Source organism: Ctenopharyngodon idella, chromosome 13 (genome assembly GCF_019924925.1).
Source record: "Ctenopharyngodon idella isolate HZGC_01 chromosome 13, HZGC01, whole genome shotgun sequence".
NCBI lineage: Eukaryota > Metazoa > Chordata > Actinopteri > Cypriniformes > Xenocyprididae > Ctenopharyngodon > Ctenopharyngodon idella.
This window is the reverse complement of record NC_067232.1, coordinates 2,367,838-2,389,536: the sequence shown is the minus strand read 5'-3', so window position 1 is coordinate 2,389,536 and position 21,699 is coordinate 2,367,838. Positions and strand designations below refer to the sequence as shown.

The 21,699-nt window shown below is 37.2% G+C and overlaps 1 protein-coding gene and 1 long non-coding RNA gene across 5 annotated transcripts in view; one reads left to right on the top strand and one right to left on the bottom strand.

The window, feature by feature from the left end:
• LOC127524754 (rho GTPase-activating protein 24-like) overlaps window positions 1–21,699 on the bottom strand; it is a 124,412-nt gene that overhangs the window by 15,917 nt on the left and 86,796 nt on the right. Inside the window, exon 1 of one of the 4 annotated variants that reach the window (XM_051916597.1) lies at window positions 16,913–17,079. The exons of 2 other annotated variants lie outside the window; for them this stretch is intronic. In XM_051916597.1, the coding sequence (XP_051772557.1) occupies window positions 16,913–16,985 (73 nt within the window). In that variant the 5' untranslated portion in view covers window positions 16,986–17,079. Of the gene's footprint in view, window positions 1–6,286; window positions 6,454–16,912; window positions 17,080–21,699 lie in introns of those variants that run through there. One more of the 4 variants, XM_051916599.1, reaches the window with a different exon arrangement.
• On the top strand, window positions 7,078–8,001 carry LOC127524757 (uncharacterized). The gene is made up of 2 exons (XR_007933161.1): window positions 7,078–7,238; window positions 7,626–8,001. It is a non-coding gene; the product is annotated as an uncharacterized LOC127524757 (long non-coding RNA).

Here is a 21,699-nt window from a genome sequence, read left to right as displayed (position 1 = left end):
TAGTCTGCTGGGGAATGAGGTGTCTGTCCTGTTTGTGAGAACAGCATGCATGGGCCGCTTGAGCTGGCCCATGGGATTAAAAACCACTTTGAAAGAAAGAGTGTTGAAAATAACGACTTTTTACTTTAGGTTAAAACCGCTACATTACTCCTATATATATATATATGTATATGTATATGTATATATGGATGGATGGATGGATGGATTGATGGCTGGATGGATGGATGGATGGATGGATGGATGGATGGATGGATAGATAGATAGATCGATCCCCCACAAGAGAATAAAATGTCATTAAGCTTTTACGGCATCAGACTGCAAAGTCTTTTTGCGCTCTAATTGAAATCTTTATTTTTAATAGTGCAGATCTTTTCCCACTCAAATGGTTTAAGCAAATAAACAGGACACATACATTCACAGAAAGAAAAAGCAAGAGAAAATCAGATCAATACCGGATACATCTTGGTTTGCCCCTCATCCATATGGAGAGAGATGATTACTAGTCTTTAAAAGCATGTCTGACATGCCCGACCCATGCGCTGAGGCAGAGTTTAAAGAGTTAATGGAGTTATGATTAGAGTGAAAGATTAAATTATTCATTGTATTCATTTATGTAATTCTCCAGGGATTTGTCGCCGTCTTGATCATTGATTTTCGTCTGCAACAAGATCAGTTTGCCGACCATTAAACATGTATTTATAGACTGTCGAGAAGCAAAGCAGATGGAAATCGTTGAAGGAAAAACAACGACAACGGTGATTCCATTGACTTCTCCGCGGCACTGCTCAAAACGGGGCGACTGATCATTCAGAAATAGCTTGCGTGCACAACCGAGAGTGTTGTGGCCTATTTTTGTCAGATTAGTTTTTGCTTGTGAGATTTGCATTAGTTTCATTTATGTAAAACGACTCCCTTAATTCATTTGGGTAGCCAAACAGGGTGTTAAATTTACAAAAACTGCCCTGTATTTTATGTTCTAGATTAAAGGTTTGCCTACTGAAGTGACTTAGACATGGCAATGGATTATTTAAACAAAAAACATTTAAGCAAACTCATCAGGTTTACAGAAGGAAACTATGGAAGCTTGTTTCTGCCACTAAATAAAAGAATAAAAAAGGTAATTGCAAGTTTGCATCTCACAATCCTGACTTTTCTCAGAATTTTGCGATATAAACTGACAATTGCAAGTTAATAATTCAGAATTCCATGATATAAACTCACAATTCTGACTTTTTTCTTAGAATTGAGTTTATATCTCACAATTCTGACTTTATAACATGCAATTGTGAGTTATAAAGTCAGAATTGTAAGATATAAACTCGCAATTCTGAGAAAAAAACGTCAGTCTTTTTTCCCTCACAATTGGACATTATAACATGCAATTGTTTAGTATAACTCACAATAACTCACAAGTTTAGTATAACTCACAATTCTGAGAAAAAAGAGTCAGAATTGCAAGATTTAAACTCAATAACCAAATGCGAGTTATAAAGTCACAATTCTGACTTTGTTCTCGCAATTGAGTTTATATCACGCAATTCTGACTGTAACTCGCAATTATGAGTTTATATCACGCAATTCTCACTTTATAACTCGCAATTCTGACATTATATCACGCAGTTCTGACTATAACTCGCAATTGTTAGTTTATATTTCGCAATTCTGACAAAAAAAAAGTGTGAGATAAAAAATAACAATTACCTTTTTTATTTTTATTTCATGGCGGAAACAAGCTTCCATAGGACACCCTCCAATAAAACGGAAAAACAAGCATGGTAAGGCCATATTCTGTACATACCATACCATAGCATTTTATTTTAACTTTAAAGTAATTTTATAGTTTCATGCACCAAAATGTCTGCATATTAGTTTTTCATTGCAATTTTGCACCATTTCAGACCTTTTGTTACTACCTTTAAAAACTGCTTCAACCTGCAATTGACCTTCATTATGATACAGTAGTTTTACCTATCAGGTCACCTATTAAGATACATTTTTGTTTACTTAACACATAAAACCACTCAAAGAAAAATCTTAAAAGTCAGCACAACCCATCTCATTTACACGTAAACTTGCTCTAGTGTTTTGGCATCCACACCTGTTTTACAAATGGAAATGAAGGAGACAAAAGCTGGAATGCTGAGCAGCAGCCCACCGCCTGAGGCTGGAGATGAATGGAGAGTAAGATAAGGGCAACCTAAGCCAAGACTAAAGTGTCATGGCATATGCACCGACCCGCTCACATAGGAATGCATCCGTGCAACAAAGGGCAGACTCGACAGGGGTCCGGCTAGAACACAGTTTACAGACCATCTGCTGCGGTCTCATCTTCCTACCACTTGAGCACATATAACACATGCACACTCACACAAGAGGCCTAAACAGACCGTCTGAGGACCAAGAGGAGGCTAAATGAATCGTAAATAAATCCATCTAGCAGTAAACAAGGCCTCTTTACCAATTAACACAGCACCTGTTTCATCAAGAGAGAAAGAATGTATAGAAGTGCTTGCCAGCTCATTCCTCTCAGCTGCAATGCATGGCTGCTTTATCAGTGAGGCAAAAGATCCAGAAATGAAAAGACAGACACTGTTGAGCAGTCACAGCCATGGAAAGGGATCTGAAATTACATTTCACACTTCACATGATGGTTCATTAAAACTATCTGACATTTAAAAATAGGTCATTCTTTCCAATTCAGTGGTTAGAGAGTATGCTTATAAACCCTAAAGACCTGAATTTTAGCTCTGATTGGTATTACAGATTAAAATACATTACCGTTCAAAATTTTGGGGTTTGTTTTTGATGGAAGTCACTTACGCTCATTAAGGCCACTGAAATAATATTACAATTTAAAATAACTGTTTTCTATTTTAACACTGGATTTGCACAAAAAAAAAAATAATAAAATAACGGTACATGCTAGTCGGTGAGTTGAATCAACTTAACTCCACAACAACTACATAAATTTATCCACTAACTATTCAGAAATGTCCAGTTGCATTCTAAAAGTTGTAACTTCTTCCTGAGTCTCTCCATCAGTGTTTGACTCCGGTTTGAACGATGTGCTGAACACTGTTACTGACAATCCTCATTTAGCTGCGTGAGATTCTCCAGTTTTGTTGTTGCTGAGTATGTGAAGCGCGAGCCCTCTTCTGGAAAGGAGGCCGGGAGCAGCAGCTCATTTGCATTTAAAGGGACACACACAAAATGGTGTGTTTTTGTTCACACCCAAATAGGGGCAAATTTGACAAGCTATAATAAATGAAATGTAGGTATCTTGAGCTGAAACTTCACAGACACATTCTGGGGACACCAGAGACTTATATTACATCTTGTGAAAAGGGGCATAATAGGTCATAATAGGTAAAATGTCATTTATTCCTGTGATGCAAAGCTGAATTTTAAGCATCATTACTCCAGTTTTCAGTGTCACATGATCCTTCAGAAATCATTCTAGTATGCTGATTTGCTGCTAATGAAACATTTCTTACTATCAATGCTAAGAACAGTTGTTATTGCATAATATTTTTGTGGATACCCTGGTACATTTTTTTTCCCAGGATTCTTTGATGAATAGAAAGTTTAAAATACCAGTGTCTTTATTGCCACTTGTGATGAATTTAATGCATTCTTGCTAAATAACAGTATTAATTTCTTAAAAAAAAAAAAAAAAAAAAAAAAAATCTTAACCCCAAACTTTTGTACAGTAGTGTAGTTCATAATCATAAGGCTTCTGAAGACTTGAATTATACCATTAAGGTAGTCTGAACTATTTTTATAGTGCTTTTTTTGTTGATATTTTTGGAAATCAACAGCTTCCATCCCTATTCATTTTCACTGCATGGATTAAAATGGATTTAACTGGTAAACAAGTGAAAAAATGGTACAGGTACAACGAGCAGTTCCGCAACAAAAGCATTTGGTTTGTTTGGTACAAAGGGCTGGAAGCCATTCAAAAAAAAAAAAAAAGACTCTCTGATCTAGAATAGCATCTTACATGGAACCAAAGTGCCAAACAATGGCATGAAAACAAATACCACTTGCCTAACTGTACTGCATTTCCTAATAACCAACATCAGCACTGCTTCAACTACCTCATGATTCGATCTTCAATCATTTTACCCAGCACTTTAGTTCACTCCAGAGACCTGTGACCCCACTCTTACTACCTACAGATACTCTAATAGATTACCTTCCTCTCCAAATGAACTTAACGATCTATGACCCACACGCTCTCTGTCCTCCCCTCCATCACCTGGCTGTACATTAACCTTAATGTGGCTTTCCCATGAGTACATAGAGGTGACCCATTTATGCTGTTCTAGGATCAGCACCCCTTTCCCAATTGTAAACAGAAGCTTTAAAGATCTGAGATCACCGTCCATCTTTTGGCTCCTCTTTACCTCGCAGCGGGTGAGTGACGAGCTCTCAAGGGTTCATAATGAACCAGCTTTTCACAAGCCCGCTGCCATTGATCCCGGTGCCAGTTCACACACTCAGGAGGCTAACGAGAGCCCTTTGTGCCCGCTGAGTGTTCAACAATCACCCATCTTCATGACCAGGGCACGGCTGAGCCAGTTAGCAAACCATAATGTGCCAAGCACGATGTCACCGCTGACAGATCTACTCCAGTGATCTTCAATAAATAAGGCTAATATGCAAATGGGTGAGCTAATTACATTTAAAATAACATCATTATGCTGCTGAATTGCATCATTGCATGCTTTTTGGTGTGCCTGTTTTTCCAGACGCATTGCTTACACATCGAAAAGCACTTATGCAGTTGATAAATTAATTATAGTATGAGTTATACTTGCAAAGCACATCATTTTGAATATATCCTAAGTTCTTTTTTGATATATAACGCCACCAAATATGCAAATGCCAAGGTTATGATGTTTATTAGCACCATTAACTGGGAATTCATACACAGACATAACACTGAGTAAACACAGACCACATAAAGCAGTATATTTCTATATAGAGAGCTATTTGACAGTGTGTTTAAGTACTAAAGGTAAGGTTTACATAGTGTAATGTATAGCCCAGGCATGAACCATTAGTGCATGGTGTGTGTGTGTGTGTGTGTGTGTGTGTGTAATAAACAACATAAGAATGAGCTATAGACACACACATTCCTCTCATGCTATGTGTGTTTATCTGCATTTGCTGCTCTTATGGAATTCTCACATATGGAACAATCCATCACATCACACAAACCCTTAAACATCCCAGAAAGACAAACAAAAATGTTTCAATTTCAACATCTGTCAAGATAATGTCATAATACATCTAGACGCATAACAGCGCCCTTATAATCTAAAGACCCATGATGCATTCTTGCATACTTGCTTCACAGTTTAACCCTCTATTGCACAGTGGATGCAATGAGTACTCATTATTAATGACCAACCATTTCATTATTTAATTTTTTCACTCTGTATTTCAAAGTTCCTAACTGTATATGTCATCGCATCATGTAATGTTGATATACCAGCCCATCTGAGCTATTAAAATAAGTTTCTTTACTGTAAATTGTGCTGATAATAACACATGTGGCACAATGAAAAGCCGAATGATGATTTCAAGTTGACCAAATTGGTACTTCCAGCAAATGTGGTCAATAATACTATAAATATAGAGCTGTTACCCACATAAACACCATCACTACATGACACTAATACTTTACTGAGGTAAATATGAGCTAAATAACATAAATGTCATATAACTTAACATAATGCAACATTCCAATATACAAACTATTAACAAAAATAAAATAACTTTTTTAATTCAAACCTAAACTAATGTAATTATTGGAATGCCAATTTCGTCATAAATAATGAGGCGATTCATACATTTTACAGTAAAATATGGTTAAAGTGATATAGGATAACGTTACATGTTGTCTGTTTTATTTTAGGAATGAGGTCAATTCTATTCTAAAAAATCAATCATCAAAATCAATTTCTTTAACATTACTTTCGTAATGCAAGCAATATGCGGTAGAGGGTTAAAAATAGTTCAACTTTTAAAACGCGTCTCGAGAGCCTTATTGCGTCTATTTTTTAAACGCAAGAACAAACTCGTTCAATCTGAATCCCCCCTTAGGGATATTTAACATGCAAATGGCCACATTTGCGATTTCAGTACATAAATCCAGTGTTGTTTACACTCTCTGTAAAATCACACATGCAACAGTTACAGTCTCAGATTTTGCGCGCTTCAAAATGAAACCATCACACAAGCCAAAACTATAAAATAACGCCTCAGTATGCATACTAACCCTTTAGCTTCCAGTTGCGGGTAGTTGTTACATACGTATGGACTCAAAGTACTGCAGAAATAAATCCCACTTATGTTCCAAACGGCCGCGCGCACTGCTCCACACACCAGCAGCTCGCGCACCGGCTGCGCGAGACACAATAGGATTACCAGCGCTGTCAGTCCCTCCCCTCACGCGCTCGGTGCCACTATGCTGTTTGTTTGGCGTTTAGAGCTGCGTGACGTCAGACAGACTGATAACTCTGAATGGAGGACGCTGTTAATATTTTACTTTTATGCATTTATTTCATCTTTGAAGGCTCACGTTTAAAAAAAAAACAACAACAAAATTAGACTTCTATTAGAATCTATTTTCAGTTAAATACTCTTATATATAAGCAAAAGTAGACTAAATTTAAACAGTAAATATGATAACTTACTCCATATGTCACTGTTTAGTGAGTTGAATTGTATCCTGTACCATTATTTCTTTTTCCAGAGAAATTTTTTATATGAAGCCAAGTATTTAGTTTAAGATATATAGAAGCTGACTTTAAAATGAAATTAAATAAATTCATATCCATAGGTATTTTATTATTGTTGTTGGGTCATGTTTTATTAATGCAAAAAAATAATAAAATAATAAAAGCTTACTAAGCTGACCACAATACTGTGGTTACCACAGTAATTTTTCATAAGGACAAAAAAAGACTCAGTCCATGCTATAAATTAATTAAATGGAGCATAAATTTCTTTTCATGATGAAAAACATAAAACTGTCTAGTCTAGTCATCCTGACCCCCGACACACACACCCAAGCATTATCCGTCAAGACTGACTCCCTGTTCAGTCATCTCTACAGCATTCCCTGCATTTTTCCTGTTTCCTTGATTTGGAAATGCACACCCTCCTTCCTCGGAATGTCCTGAACAACTGCTCCAGTGTTTCTGAACTTACTCATCTTTGCGTTCACCGTGAGTAAACCGATTAGCAATATCTTTTCTCCTTGAACAGCGTGTCTGTGTGTACCATGTGTCCGTCCAGTAAGTCAGTTAGTAACCAGTGACCCAGACAAACTCTTATTCATCTCATTAAATTAAATGAGATCTTCAAGATGGTGGTTTGATAGTATAGTAAATCTTAGAGCTAACGTCTGTCACGCATGCTTGTGGGTTTAACGCCAACTGCACTGACATAATCAACTGAAGGTCTTTATTCAGATGTCACTGGTGTTTAGGAAGCATTTTCCACGCAGCTGTCGGGAGGCATTCGCAGGCTGCGCTGTGTGAACGGATTGTTATGCAAACATACTTTGACTCCTGAAAGAGTTTGACTTTGACTCTTTCTGTGTCTTTCCTCAGAGCTGGACGCCAAAGAGTCAATACAGACGTGAGTAACAGGAGGAAGTGACTTGCCTTCCTTTAATGCAACAAACCCAGTGACCTAATTTTTCCTTCTTCTTCCTGTTTATTCCTCCATGATGTCCAGGATGCACCAGACGTGCTGTGCCAGTATTTTATGGTGACTGCCAGAATGCAAATAATTAACAAGCAAATACACTCTCAGAAGTGAGATAAAGAGATCTTAAAGTCACCATGAAATCAAAATGGACAACTGTTTTTTTTTCTTTTAAACAGTATTTATTATAAATGATTTATCTGTACACATGAGTATTTTTTTTTTTTTTAAATTCATGTGCCTTCATAATCTTTAATCAAAATAACTTCCCCTCCCTTTTGAAGCGACATCTCTTATCTTCTCTGATGTTTACTGGTGCAAGGGCAGGACAACCTGTCATTTACATGAGATCGACCAATGGGATTTCATTGCGGGCGGGGCTATCTAGAGTAATGCTGCAAAGTTCAAAACTAAACTGTCACAATTATGGCTTCTTAGGAAAACCTTGGATTATCATGAAAGAGAAGTGATTTGTTTGGAACATGGTGTTAGCCTCCTCTGATCTAATGACCCTGTCATGAAAAAAGTTTTATATAACCCATTATATTGTCTAACATAGCCACAATGGAGAGGAAAAGAATACATTGAAAACTCAAAGTACTTTCACACTATGCTTAACCCTTTCATTTCACTGCACTACGTTTACATTGTTTTTCTATCTTACTATGCACTAAATGGATGTTTTTGACAATTTATCTCATCTTTTGCAGTGCCTTGCACATGAGCATGACCTTGCATTTTTTTAAATTCCACTTTTTAACGCAAAAATTAGTTCCATATGAATGGCCTCTTAAAAGCATAGTTCACCCAAAAATTATTTCAAATTATCCCATGATTTACTCACCCTCAAGCCATCCTAGGTGTATATGACTATCTTCTTTTGGATGAACACAATCTGAGATATATTTAAAAATATCCTGGCTCTTCCAAGCTTTATAATGGTAGTGAACGGGGGGCATGTTTTGCACAAAATATTCATATTTAAAACTTCATAAAGTAAAATAACTAGCTTCCAGCAGATGACCATACGCATACTGCGCAAGTCGCCAAATGAGTAACCCGTGACGCGGTGTATGGCGCAGGATGTAGGAGTATTGAAAGCGTAAGCGCTAGGGCTAGGTAAAAAAATATTGATTTCTCGATTTTAATCGGTTCTCATTTTTACGAACCGATATCGATTCTTAAATCCCAAGAATCGTTTAGTGTAGTCTGTTTTCAGGTGATGAATGAACAGAACATGTAGCGCGCCTCCCATCCAATAAATCGCAGTAATCTTTGTGCTTTGTTACTTTTGATATGAAGCCAAGTCTCAGATTTCAAATGACGCCCATCTTATTATGAGATTCAAAAAATAAATACCGTTTTGGCGCTGTTTAATGTGACGTGACAGATCGCTGTAGCGTCTCAGTTAAAGAGAAGCGGCAGCACGGAGCGCATCTAAACATCCTCTCCTCCACTTTAATACCAGTTACAGCACGAAATAAACATGACTAAACATCTGAAGGTATGTTAAAATACACAGTACAACTTACCGAAATCCGTATCATGTCTTGTGTAATAGCTCAATCAGTGTTTCAACCGCGGAAAGACGTCAATAAAACAGCTTGTAAACAATGTCACGCAACGTCACATTTACCTCAGAAAAACCATATTCAGTGACCATAAACTCGTTAGTCAACTAAAAAAAATAAACTCTAGAGAGCAGCATTCTGATAAATATAGCTTGGCACCGTTACATATTCATTATAATTTTTAATGTTCTTCAATATTTAATGCATGTTTGAACAAATCAGTTATGACAGCCACGATTTAAATGTTTAAAGGCTATTTAAAACAAAACAAAACGATGGAGTAGAAATATAATAACGTAATTCTAAACTTTACTTATTATAAAAAACACAATTGAGTGTAATTTAAGTGTTTGTATATAAATAAGTTAATTTAACCTTCAATATTATTATAGTAGTAGCCACAAATCGATGCGTACAGCCATCTGCCGGAATCTAGTTATTCTACTTTATAAAGTTTTAAATATGGATATTTTTCTTACAAAAACACATCGCTTTGCTTCAGAAGGCCTTTATTAACCCACTGGAGCCATATGGATTATTTTTTATGATGGATGAATGCATTTTTTTGGGTTTCACTACCATTATAAAGCGTGGAAGAGCCAGGATATTTTTAAATATATCTCCGATTGTGTTTGTCTGAAAGAAGAAAGTCATATACACCTAGGATGGCTTGAGGGTGAGTAAATCATGAGATCATTTTCATTTTTGGGTGAACTAACCCTTTAACTCTGGGTTAATCAATGTCTCACACTTGTATTTTTTCAATGCACATCAACATAAATGCACAGGAATCACAATCATGGAGTTTATCATTTATCGTTAATGTATCCCACCACGTTCACACTTTGAAATTTAGAAAGTTAAACAGAAAAGGATAAGCAAAGACTAAAGTGACTGAGAGGGTTAACAGCCTATAACATCACTATCTAACTCAAACAGCGATACAATGTCAATATTTAGCATGTGATATCACCAAGATCTGCTGGAATCCAACAGGGAGTATTTAGTGACAGATGACCAATCATAATCTGCCTCAATGCTTACCTCATTAAATATTTATGAACTTCGCACAGCCACAAAAACCTTTAGTTTTTGCATCTCTTCTCCAGTCACTGGGTCTCATTCAAGTGCGCAAATATTCAATTTGTATACGACTGTTTATTCGAACAAATCATGATTTAGCAATAACTTTAGTTATTCTAAAAGTACAAAAAATGTGGGAACAACTGAAACCACATATATGCAAAAATCACTTTGTGTGGCCTTATAATTGTGTTAAGATGAAATAGCTTGAGTTGCATGTCTTTAAAGAGCGTCATATTTTTGCTGAGAGTACTGAAAGGCTATAAAGGAAAAGTTGTGTGCAAAGACCTTATATGGAGATGGTTTGGGCGTGTCTTATGCAAATGACCAACCTTGGGCATGTGGTCGCACATTTAGAACACTCCAAAATCATTAACATTAGAACGACGTTAAGAACAAATTCATGTGCGTATGCAGAGGTGTTGTGAATTTTTTTTGTGAGAAGTACAAATACTAAATAATCCACGTAATTATTAATGAATGAGACCCAAAGTGATTTACCTCATAAATATGCAAATAAGAACTTTTAACTCTGAGTTTTACAAATGTACTGCTTAAAAATGACTGATTCAAGCAGCAATGTTAAGAAGCGTACAGTCATTCTGCAGGGGGTTGCCTGATAGCTGTTTACTGTTGTCTGTTGTCAGGGAATCACCATGGTGTTGCACCTCTGTTGCCGTGGCAAAGGAACGAGGTGGAATGTTTACAGTAATCTCCAGCTAGTATGTTCCATTAAGCTAGCAAGCTGCAGTTCCATGACTCCTGCAAACAAAACATATTTCACCTTCTCTATTCTGTGCTTTCTTTCCAAGTCTCAGTCATACAGCAATGCTTACGAGCTCTAAGGGATGAACTCTGTCTCCTAGCGCTAATGTGGCATGAATGATTGATGTTGTTGCACGGAAAGCTGCCCGTTTCTCCCTGCACTCTGAGTCCAGTGACATACTGAATCAATTCTTGTAGCTGTCATAACGCTATCATATCGCTCTACTGCACATCGCAATAGATTATTCAGCATTACGTCATTTGGATTTCAGCTGCGGCAATTGCAGATCGTGACCTTCGTGAAACAGTCTTGATAAGGAGTGTGGCATGAGGGATTAGACAAACTCACAAACGGTCTGTTGTGTTTGGGCCTAATAATCTTAACTTGGATTTACAACCCATGGCAAGGTTTACGCAGTAAACATGTCTCTATTAGTCAAAGTACATAAAACAAAACAATTTCATTATGTTCTGAATGTAGTACATCTAATACCTGCATTTAATTATGTAAATAAACCAGGTCGTGATCTCAAAAGCTTATCATTTTTGCACAGAGACCACCCTCTTCCTGCGATAGCTGGCGAAACCGAATAACGTAGCGATTCAGACTCACTGTCATGATAAATATGAAACATAATTGATGAGAATTTGATGGATTGCCTGTCCCACAGCCCAAGCAGCTGTCAGAAGATAACGTTGCCATTTAGAAACTAGATCTTAGAAAGTCATGGAATAAATCCAGCACTTGATTAACATGCAATCCATTTGACTCAGTGCTTTTTATTACGGATGATCGAGAGACCAAGTTAAACAGATACTGTATGTGGCATAAACATAATCAGTTTACATAAACTTAATCAGTTTTCGGATGAGGAACCTGCTTTTTTTTTTACCACTGCTAAATTCCTAAATTCACTGGAGGTTTGCATGCTCAAATCCTAGAGTGACTGCACCTTAAAGGGTTAGTTCACCCAAAAATGAAAATAATGTCATTTATTACTCACCCTCATGCCGTTCCACACCCGTAAGACCTTCGTTCATCTTCGGAACGCAAATTAAGATATTTTTGTTCAAATACGATGGCTCAGTGAGGCCTGCATAGCCAGCAATGACATTTCCTCTCTCAAGATCCATTAATGTACTAAAAACATATTTAAATCAGTTCATATGAGTACAGTGGTTCAATATTAATATTATAAAGCAACGAGAATATTTTTGGTAAGCCAAAAAAACAAAATAATGACTTATATGGTGATGGCAGGTTTCAAAACACTGCTTCATGAAGCTTCGGAGCGTTATGAATCTTTTGTGTCGAATCAGTGGTTCGGAGCGCAAAGTCACATGATTTCAGCAGTTTGGCGGTTTGACACGCGATCCGAATCATGATTCGACACAAAAGATTCATAACGCTCCGAAGCTTCATGAAGCAGTGTTTTGAAATCGGCCATCACTATATAAGTCGTTATTTTGTTTTTTTGGCACACCAAAAATATTCTCGTCGCTTTATAATATTAATATTGAATCACTGTACTGACATGAACTGATTTAAGCATGTTTTTAGTACATTAATGGATCTTGAGAGAGGATCTTAATTTGTGTTCCGAAGATGAATGAAGGTTTTACGGGTGTGGAACAGCATGAGGGTAAGTAATAAATGACATTATTTTCATTTTTGGGTGAACTAACCCTTTAACACTTAATACTTCTTGAGTTGAGACTTGTTGTGACAGATTGACAATTTAGTTTTATCATAAAAGAAAAATGATTAGCCTGTAAATCCAATGGCCTTTTTTACTACTGGCAAAGGTGAGTGAACTAATCTGAAGGTACGTAATACAGATAAGACGAATAACTAGCTAATCACAGTCCCTGCTCTCTACCAATCAGATAACGCAGGCCATTGTTTCTGTCAGTAAATCCAATCAAAGGCACTATGTCAATCTCACTCTGCTGTCTGGGAAAACATAGTATGAGATAAACCAAGTACTACCGGGGAAAGTAAAAGATAGCAGGGAGACTTCATGCTTGTCAAGAGGTTTGACCAATAAACAGGATTATATCTCCAAAGGTGGCCGTTTTCAGTAATCCCAAGTAAATGGCGCTATTCTCTGTTGTCCATTCCTGACATTGTGAGAAGTTGCCTATTCCTAATCTACTGACCTTCATTACAAATATCATTTGCAATTTGGCAGAAGCCAGTGAAATTTCCTATTATGACAAACTACAGAAATAAGTTTTGTTGGCAGATTCAAAGGCATTTTCTTTATTTATAGCTCCTGTTAACTGCATCACACAGAGATTCATCTGAGGTGAAATATATTTCTGTCATGACAACTCTGAGTGTTTGGCACGGTAATGGGTATGACAATGTTGATATGTTTGGTCTTGGCGGAATAGATCTGTTACGCTGCTGCTGTAGGTTATGGCTGCTGCTGCAGAGCAAGTACGGGACTTGCTACTGCCAATACATACACAACACGCTGCTGTGAGCAAGTAAGACATTCTGCTGCTGTACAATATAACGCACATGAATTACCCCTAGCAGATCTATACAGGTGGAGCTGGGGAAGGTGGAGGGTTTCTGAAGCGCGCTGCACTGCTAAGGCAATTCTACCAAAGTATTTTGAAGGTTGAGCACGCAAGCTCATTAACTGCTGGTACAGCAGGAACCAGTCAGCTTTGCCCTATAGATAACGATGTGTTTATGAACAGGTTGAGTTAAAGGACCTATTAGCCTGCGCCATCTAGAGTTTCATGACAGAACTTTGAATATCTAGTTGTATGAACTAGATATACAATCACATCATTATTGCATGGCACAAGCTGACTGGCCTCTGCTGATCTTGCAGCCAAAGACATTGCTTGTTCAACATTTAAAGGTCCAGTGTGTAATATTTAGGAGGATCTATTTACAGAAATGCAATATAATATACATAACTATGTTTTCAGTGGTGTAAGATCTTTTATTACCTTAGAATGAGCCATTTCTATCTACATACACAGCGGGTCCCCATACATGGAAGTCGTCATTTTGTGCTGCCATGTTTCTACAGTAGCCCTAAATGGACAAACTGCTCTACAGAGTGTGTTTCATCACTATGTTGTTGTTCTTCTTCTTCGTTGGCGTTTTTAGAGGCAGCTTGCATCGTCACTACGTTGAATACGAACGAAGAAGCTAACTGCTTCAATACTCTTACCTTGTACTAACTAGCATGCAAAAAAGCTAGCTAAAGTCAGCAAATAAAACACTGACACAACGATGAACAAGTAACAATAATATTCGCAATAACATCGTTTTACTGAATAATTAAGTAAATATAATTTTCTTAATTTATCTTTGTAAAGAAACCTCATTGTTTGACTGGCTACTCTCTGCTGTCTCAGACGACGACATCTTTGTCCTGTGTCGGCCACCGTATCTTCTCTATGTGCTTCGAAAGGGAGGGGTGAGCAGTGGACTGAGCCGTTGGTTGCAATTCGCAACCTCACTGCTAGATGCTGCTAAAATTTACACACTGAACCTTTAAACAGTCTGGTTCATTGTTTGTTGTAAGCTGGTCCTGCAGCATTTCAGCGTTTCTCTGAAACCCTCCACCTCCCCCAGCTCCACCTGCCTAGATCTGCTCCATACTTTCTCTGCAGCAGCAATAATCAACAGCAGCAACATAGATATAAATAGATTAACATTGCCATATACCATAGTATGCTAAAATTATTCCGAGTGTTGTCATGATTGATTATATATAGCAACAGTTTATATTAAACAGGTAATAGATGTTTTATGTTAATATAAGATCAAAGAAGAAGGGAACTCTTCATTGACAGTCCTCTAATTAAAGTCTTAAAGTGTCTGTGTCTGACTGTAGTAAAATAAAAGGGGAAGAGCTTCAGTCAGACACTGTCTGTTAAGACCTCCAGTCTCTGGGTCAGTGTCTGTGTTTGAGGTACCCTGAGACTTTAACAACTCAAAACCCACACCATCTGCCGCTGATGGCATGGGGCAATGGGCAGACGGCTCTTCTGAACCGACTAGACAACCTGTCACGCCAAAGGACTCTGAAAGGAAGCAGAGTGAACTGTCACGGGAATAACAAAACCAATGAGACCTGAGGGTTTAGACTCAGGATCTGTTCCACAAATCTAGAAAATGCATCATAGGCACGTTCTGGTGAAAAAAAAGCAGCTTTCTTTTTGATAATTTCTTTTCGAACCCATAATGCATTACAACAAGTGGACAAAACCTATCCAAAATGGCAGAAAATGTTGATTATAAACATAATACACTATTTCTATTTACATAATTGAATATATACATTACCGTTCAAATATTTGGGGTTAGAAATTATTTTATAATAGGAAGGAATATAATTTTATTCAGGAAGGAATCCTGAAAATGAAATTGCATGACGGTACCAGCACCAGATCAACACATTAGAATGATTTCTGAAATTCAGCTTTGCCTTCACAGGAATAAATCACATTTTAAAATCTATTCATATAGAAAACTATTTTAAATTGTAATAATAACTCACAATATTACTGTTTTTTGATCAAATAAATGCAGTCTTGGTGAGCATAAGAGACATTTTGAACAGTAGTGTGTATATATATTTTTAAAAAATGATCAAATGTATTCTTCTAAATGTGGAGGCATGTATATGTTTTTGTGCTGTATGTCTCTTCCAGTGCACATGTCTCGTCAAATATGAGCTCGGCTGCTCTTTAATGAGTGACCTGAGCTATAAGACGGCTCAAACCAGGTGGAACCAAACAAAAGGGTTATAGTGAGCAGCAATTACTGTCACATACCTTCTCCAGAAACGCCCCCTCACCCTTAAATGCTCCATTATGTGTGTTCCCATCATTGACTTTGCTAATCCCAAAGATCAACAGCCATTTTATTAACAAAACAGCCACATAAATAAGCCCATTGTTACGTGGGAATCATTTTGTGGTCGCACCAACAATGCAGAGATACAGATAATGATTTTTTTCCTCTCAAAACAGTGTTGTGAAACACCAAAAATATTTGATTTTGATGCTCACTGTACACTAAGGAAGCACCAGAAGTTGGCAGGAAAAAGGACAATTGCAGTATAGCATTGTTTGCCCAGGATAGACATAACATATTTCATACATCCTGGTTGAGCTTGAACTCCTCTCAGCTACCGTGAAGACTGTTTTTAAAAGCCTTAAGGGAGCCGCAGAGAAATATTCATGGGGATATCATGCAAATATTAATGGCTTTGTATTATTTTAACAGAGACTTAGTTGAGTTGCACAACACAGAGAGCATCTGAGGTACTCAGAGACAGCCGAGATCCATCAACACATCTGAGAACATCATGATGAAGAAACACAGAAACTAGGACTGTTTGGAGGAAAAAGTGATAGCGGGAAAGAAAGCAGAGACAGTTTGTTGTTCATGAAATTGTCTAAACTCATAAATAATGTCTGACTCAGACAGACACAAGGGCCCAAACATGATTATTACTACAAATACAACCATTCTGGCATCTGTGAGCGTTGAAATGAATCTTCAGTTTAAATGATTGGCCTAAATTATTTGTTTCCATATAATGATTGAATTATGAATCATATGAATTAAGCTGAATGTGACCTAAAACTACAATTAAACACACAAACTACTAGGAAAAATCAGACAAAATCAATACAACTGAACTTGTAGCAAATCTAGCCACAAACTAAAACAATTCTGTCCCCTAAAAACCTTCTCAGCTGCAGTACTGAATGTTTAAGAGCAGAATTACCTGCAGATGCAGACAGACACTCGGATATCCCAAATGGAGATAGCTGATGTCCAGCCTGTTGCACCACCTCCATTATGAAGCAGCGCTCCTGCTCTACCTATCCCAGAAAAGAGGCCTCAGAAGTGGAGAAGAGCTGGAAGGAGAGTGGGTCTGTCAGGAGACTATGGGCCTGCAGACGTGAGGAGCGCTGACATGGTCCATAGTGAGGACAGAGGAGGAGGGAAGAAAGACCTGAAGGGGAGGGGGTCGGGTACACCCACTTCTCTCTCTGTGACTCTACTTGGTGAACAATAGAGAGTTTCAAACAGTCCCAGAATCTCTTTAAAGGAAAGAAGAGAAAACGGCCCCTTCTCCAGAGAGTCTGTCAGTCAAACCTTTGAATAAATTGTTTCAGAGGATTCTTTTTTTATATATATAAAGGCAGTTTTGGGTGGCTATTTATAGCATATCTTTTAAAAAGTATACAATATATAAATATATATACATACACACACATACATATATATGTATGTATGTATAAAGATTCCTGAAAAAAATATATCATGGTTTCCAAAAATATATATATACGTATATTTAGCAGCACAACTGTTTTCAACATTGATAATAATAAGAAATATATACAAAAATAATATTTAACAGTATTGTTGTTTTACTGTATCTCTGATCAAAGAAATGCAGCTTTTACATATATAAAATTATTTATAAATGGTTAGTTCCTGTCCTTGATTCTGATTGGTCAATAGCTGTGTTTTATTCATGATAAAACGCGGCTATGACCGCTTCACCCAACGGTTCTGTGTATCACTACACAACGCCCTTAGCAACCACACTTAGCAACGTACACTGTTCGTTCTCAATTAATATTGCTCATTGAAGCTTACTGTATTATGTAGAAGAGTATTGTGAGAAAGAGATCGATTGAACAAGTTTATTACCTGCATTCAGATTTAGCATTTTCCTTCAGGTCAGTCCTATGTTCGTAATAAAAAATCTGTTTAAAAGTCTGATGTATTATCTTGTCCTTTTAACAGTTAAGGGGTTTTCCTGTGACTGGCAGCGCTAGTCAAAGCATTTGTCAGTTGCGTCTTGTTCCATTTTCAAAACAATTCAGTCTTTTCAATGTAAAAATCTTCGCTACTGACTGACACACTCATAAAGACAGTCTTTGCCGCCATCTAATGGTGTAATAAATGTAACTTCTGTTGCTGTTCACGGTCAGGGACTATTTTTTCCAGTGGAAGGAAGGCTTTTAGTGAAATTTTACTTCATGAAAGTTGCATTGATACATATTGTTATTGTGTGGTAACCGTTTTATAAAAGCAATAAGGTACTTGAGGCTAGTGCTGTATTGTGAAAAAGTCACGGCTGAAGGGCGTTGTTAGGCACAATGTGAAGCGATACAGCACAGCCTCTCATACCGTATTGCATATATATATGTGTGTGTGTGTGTGTGTGTGTGTGCGTGCATTTATATATACATGATTATTAGGGAATGCTGAACTAGTGTTTTCCTCAGAAGTCAGGAGGTCAGGGGTGTACTACACAATCTACGCCATTATCATCATTAACCAGAAACATCAATGGAGAACTTTTTAATCTTATAGTTTGTTTAAGATAACATGAGGTTAAACCCGGGGGCACTGATGAGGGTGATGAAGACTTATCTTCACACAACCTGATTAAATACTCAAGCAGACTCTCAGGTTTGAACCAACTTGGTCGCCATTCCAACTGCAGATAAATGCTTCGACTCTCTTTGAACAATGAGCCTCATATCTCCAGCTCCTCCAGTGCATGTCCGGGGGTCTGGTTTCAGTGCCCCCCACAGAGAAGGGGAAAGTGGGAGACTGGGTTTATCTGATCCACCATCAGCTCACAGACTCATATCAACAAGCTCCATCCACATCTTGCGTCCACAAGCTCCCATCAGCCATTGTGAGAGGTCAAGCTCGACTCCAGCGGCGGAAGAGCCTCATCTATAGCCCACTGGATATCCATTGAGACTGAGATTGAAAAGATCAGGTCAGGGCAAAGGTGAAAGGCTACTCTAGTTGTTCAACTCTATACATCTCTACCGGAATAGTTACCACCCTAAAAGACAACCACAATGAACTAGCACTGACATTACAACATGACACCACTTAGTGCACTTCAATGTGTCTTAATGACAGGGGGAGTATGCTTTACAGTGTATGGTTACGTGGTCGCTAGGTTCATGACTGTAACTCAGTATGTATGTGAAAGTAATCTTAGCTTGCGTACGAACCACACTAAAGTGCACAGGAGACCAGACATACACTCACCTGTGAGGACAGACGCCAATCTCTATTGTAAAGGAGCTGAAGTAGACGTCCTGCTCATTTAGATGAAATTCGATGCAACTTCTGAGCAATACTGAGAATCTGTAGCTAAAGTGCTTTAAAATTTAAAGGTGAAGTAGGTCATTTTTGTTATCTTTAAATACCTTTATTTGAGTGCATCGACAGCCAATAGTGTGATTTTCCGGAGTTCTCAGAAGTGGAAGTCGTCATGCACTCTTCAAGGGGTCGTTGATTATGATTTCACTTTTTTAACTTTAGTTAGTGTGTAATGTTGCTGTTTGAGCATAAACAACATCTGCAAAGTTACGACGCTCAAAGTTCAATGCAAAGAGAGATATTTTCTTTTACAGAAATCACTTTTTAAGGACTACAACAAACAGCTGGTAGGGACTACAACAAGCTTCTTCCTGGGTTGGTGACATCACAAACCCTAAAATTTAGAGAAAAGGAAGAGTTGATGTAGTAGAGTGTTGTTGCCATACCGCCATTTTACGCCAGACTGCTTCACAAACGAGGGTCAATTCAACACTGGATTTGCACAAAAGATTAACATGACGGCACATGCTAGTCGATGAGTTTAATCAACTCCACAGCAACTGGATAAACTTATCCATTAACCTTCCACTAACTTTACTGAGTCTCTCCATCAGTGTCCGGTTTGAACAACGTAAGGCTGAACACCATTACTGACAATCGTCATTTTGGTTGTTGTTGAACAACCGAAGCGTGAGCTATTAAAGCTCCACCCTCTTTTGGAAAACGTGACACACACACACACACACAAAAAATTTGACAAGCTATAATAAATGAACTGTGGGGTATTTTGAGCTGAAACTTCACAGACACATTCTGTGAGACTTGCATCTTGTGAAAAGGTGCATAATAAAGGTTCTTTATTGGCATTGATTGTTTCATGAAGAACCTTTAACATCCATGAAACTTTAATATTATACAAAAAGATCTTTATAGTGGAAAAAGTTTCTTTGGATTATTAATTGTTTTTTTTACTAAAAAATAATTGTTTTTAAGAACTGTTCACTGAAAGGTTCTTCTGGGAACCCAAAATGGATCTTCTATCTATGCCATCACTGCAAAAAAACCCTTTTGGAAACTTTCATTTTAAGAGTGTTGTTCGGTAAACTTCTATAGTGAAGAATGGAAACAAATATAATTTTTGCATTCCTATTTGCTCCAATAGCAAAAGAAAAATCCATGATAGCGTTTCAATGACTTTTCAAAAGAGGGGGGGGGAAAACATTGAGAGATTGATTACGCTGTTCAGAGAAAAAGATGTTAAATTTGTCTTCACTCCCTCAGCTATTGTATTAGAAACACTCACGCATCAGAGTTTACTAGTTTTCTGTAATTTAATGTCAAGGTAATATAAGACAAAGTATAGTGTAATTAATTCACATTTAAAAAATGAACTTATAAAAACTGCGCTAGATTTACAATGTTAATAACTGTTGAAAAGCGTCATCACAAACTGTGAAAAGGGACAAGGAACAACAAATTGGTTTGGTGATGCTGATGGTGGTGAAAAAAAAAAAATGTTAAAAAAACCCCCCCGGAATTAATTGGTCTGAATTCTGGCTTTCTGAGCAGAATTAATCTCCAAGTAAAGGGATTGACTCAAATCCTGCAGCAGTTTTGTATTGACATGATGACAACCTTGTCACATACAGTACAATATTGAATAGAGAGAAAAACTCCAAATAGACTTTCTTCTATCTTATTTTGTAGCTTTTTGGCAAAATGAAATGAGACCTCGGCTCACTGCAGCTGAAGGGATTGCTGGAGAATGTCTGACTGCCAACAGTATGGAGGCAAATTTAATCTTCCCACAGTCTTTGACTGTTCAGGCAAATAAACTCGTAAGATAATTCTCTTCCAAATGCACACACTCTCAAACAGTGCTGTTTAATTACATTTTATCAATGCTAGAAAGGTTAGCAAGTTGTAAACCCATTAAATACATTCAATATAACAATAAAACTCTTTTGTTTTATGAGTTAATTATTCTTTTGAATTGGTTCTTTGATCCAAATGATTATAAATATCATATTCTTTGCAACATTTATCATATAAATCACTGGACTGTAAGTACTGTACTTTGGTGCTTTGGTAGCTCATATAAACATCAGTATTAAATAAATATAAAAAAAATGTAACAGACATCTGGGAATTCTTTGGTATAGTGACTTAAATGAAACATTGAATCGATTCAAACAAATCAATGAATCAATACAAATGAATAGACTTACTAAAATGCATCAGAATTCTCAGTACTACTCTTTCCAAGCTTTATCAGAATTATGTTCAATCATGTGTCTGAGTTTAAAAGAGGTCATGTTGACAAATGGTCAAACAGCCTCTGTGCCTCAGTTCGGGTCAGTCCCATTTTACTGTACAAAATTTATTATGGCTATTACAGAGTACACAGAGTACTATCAATATTACGAGGGT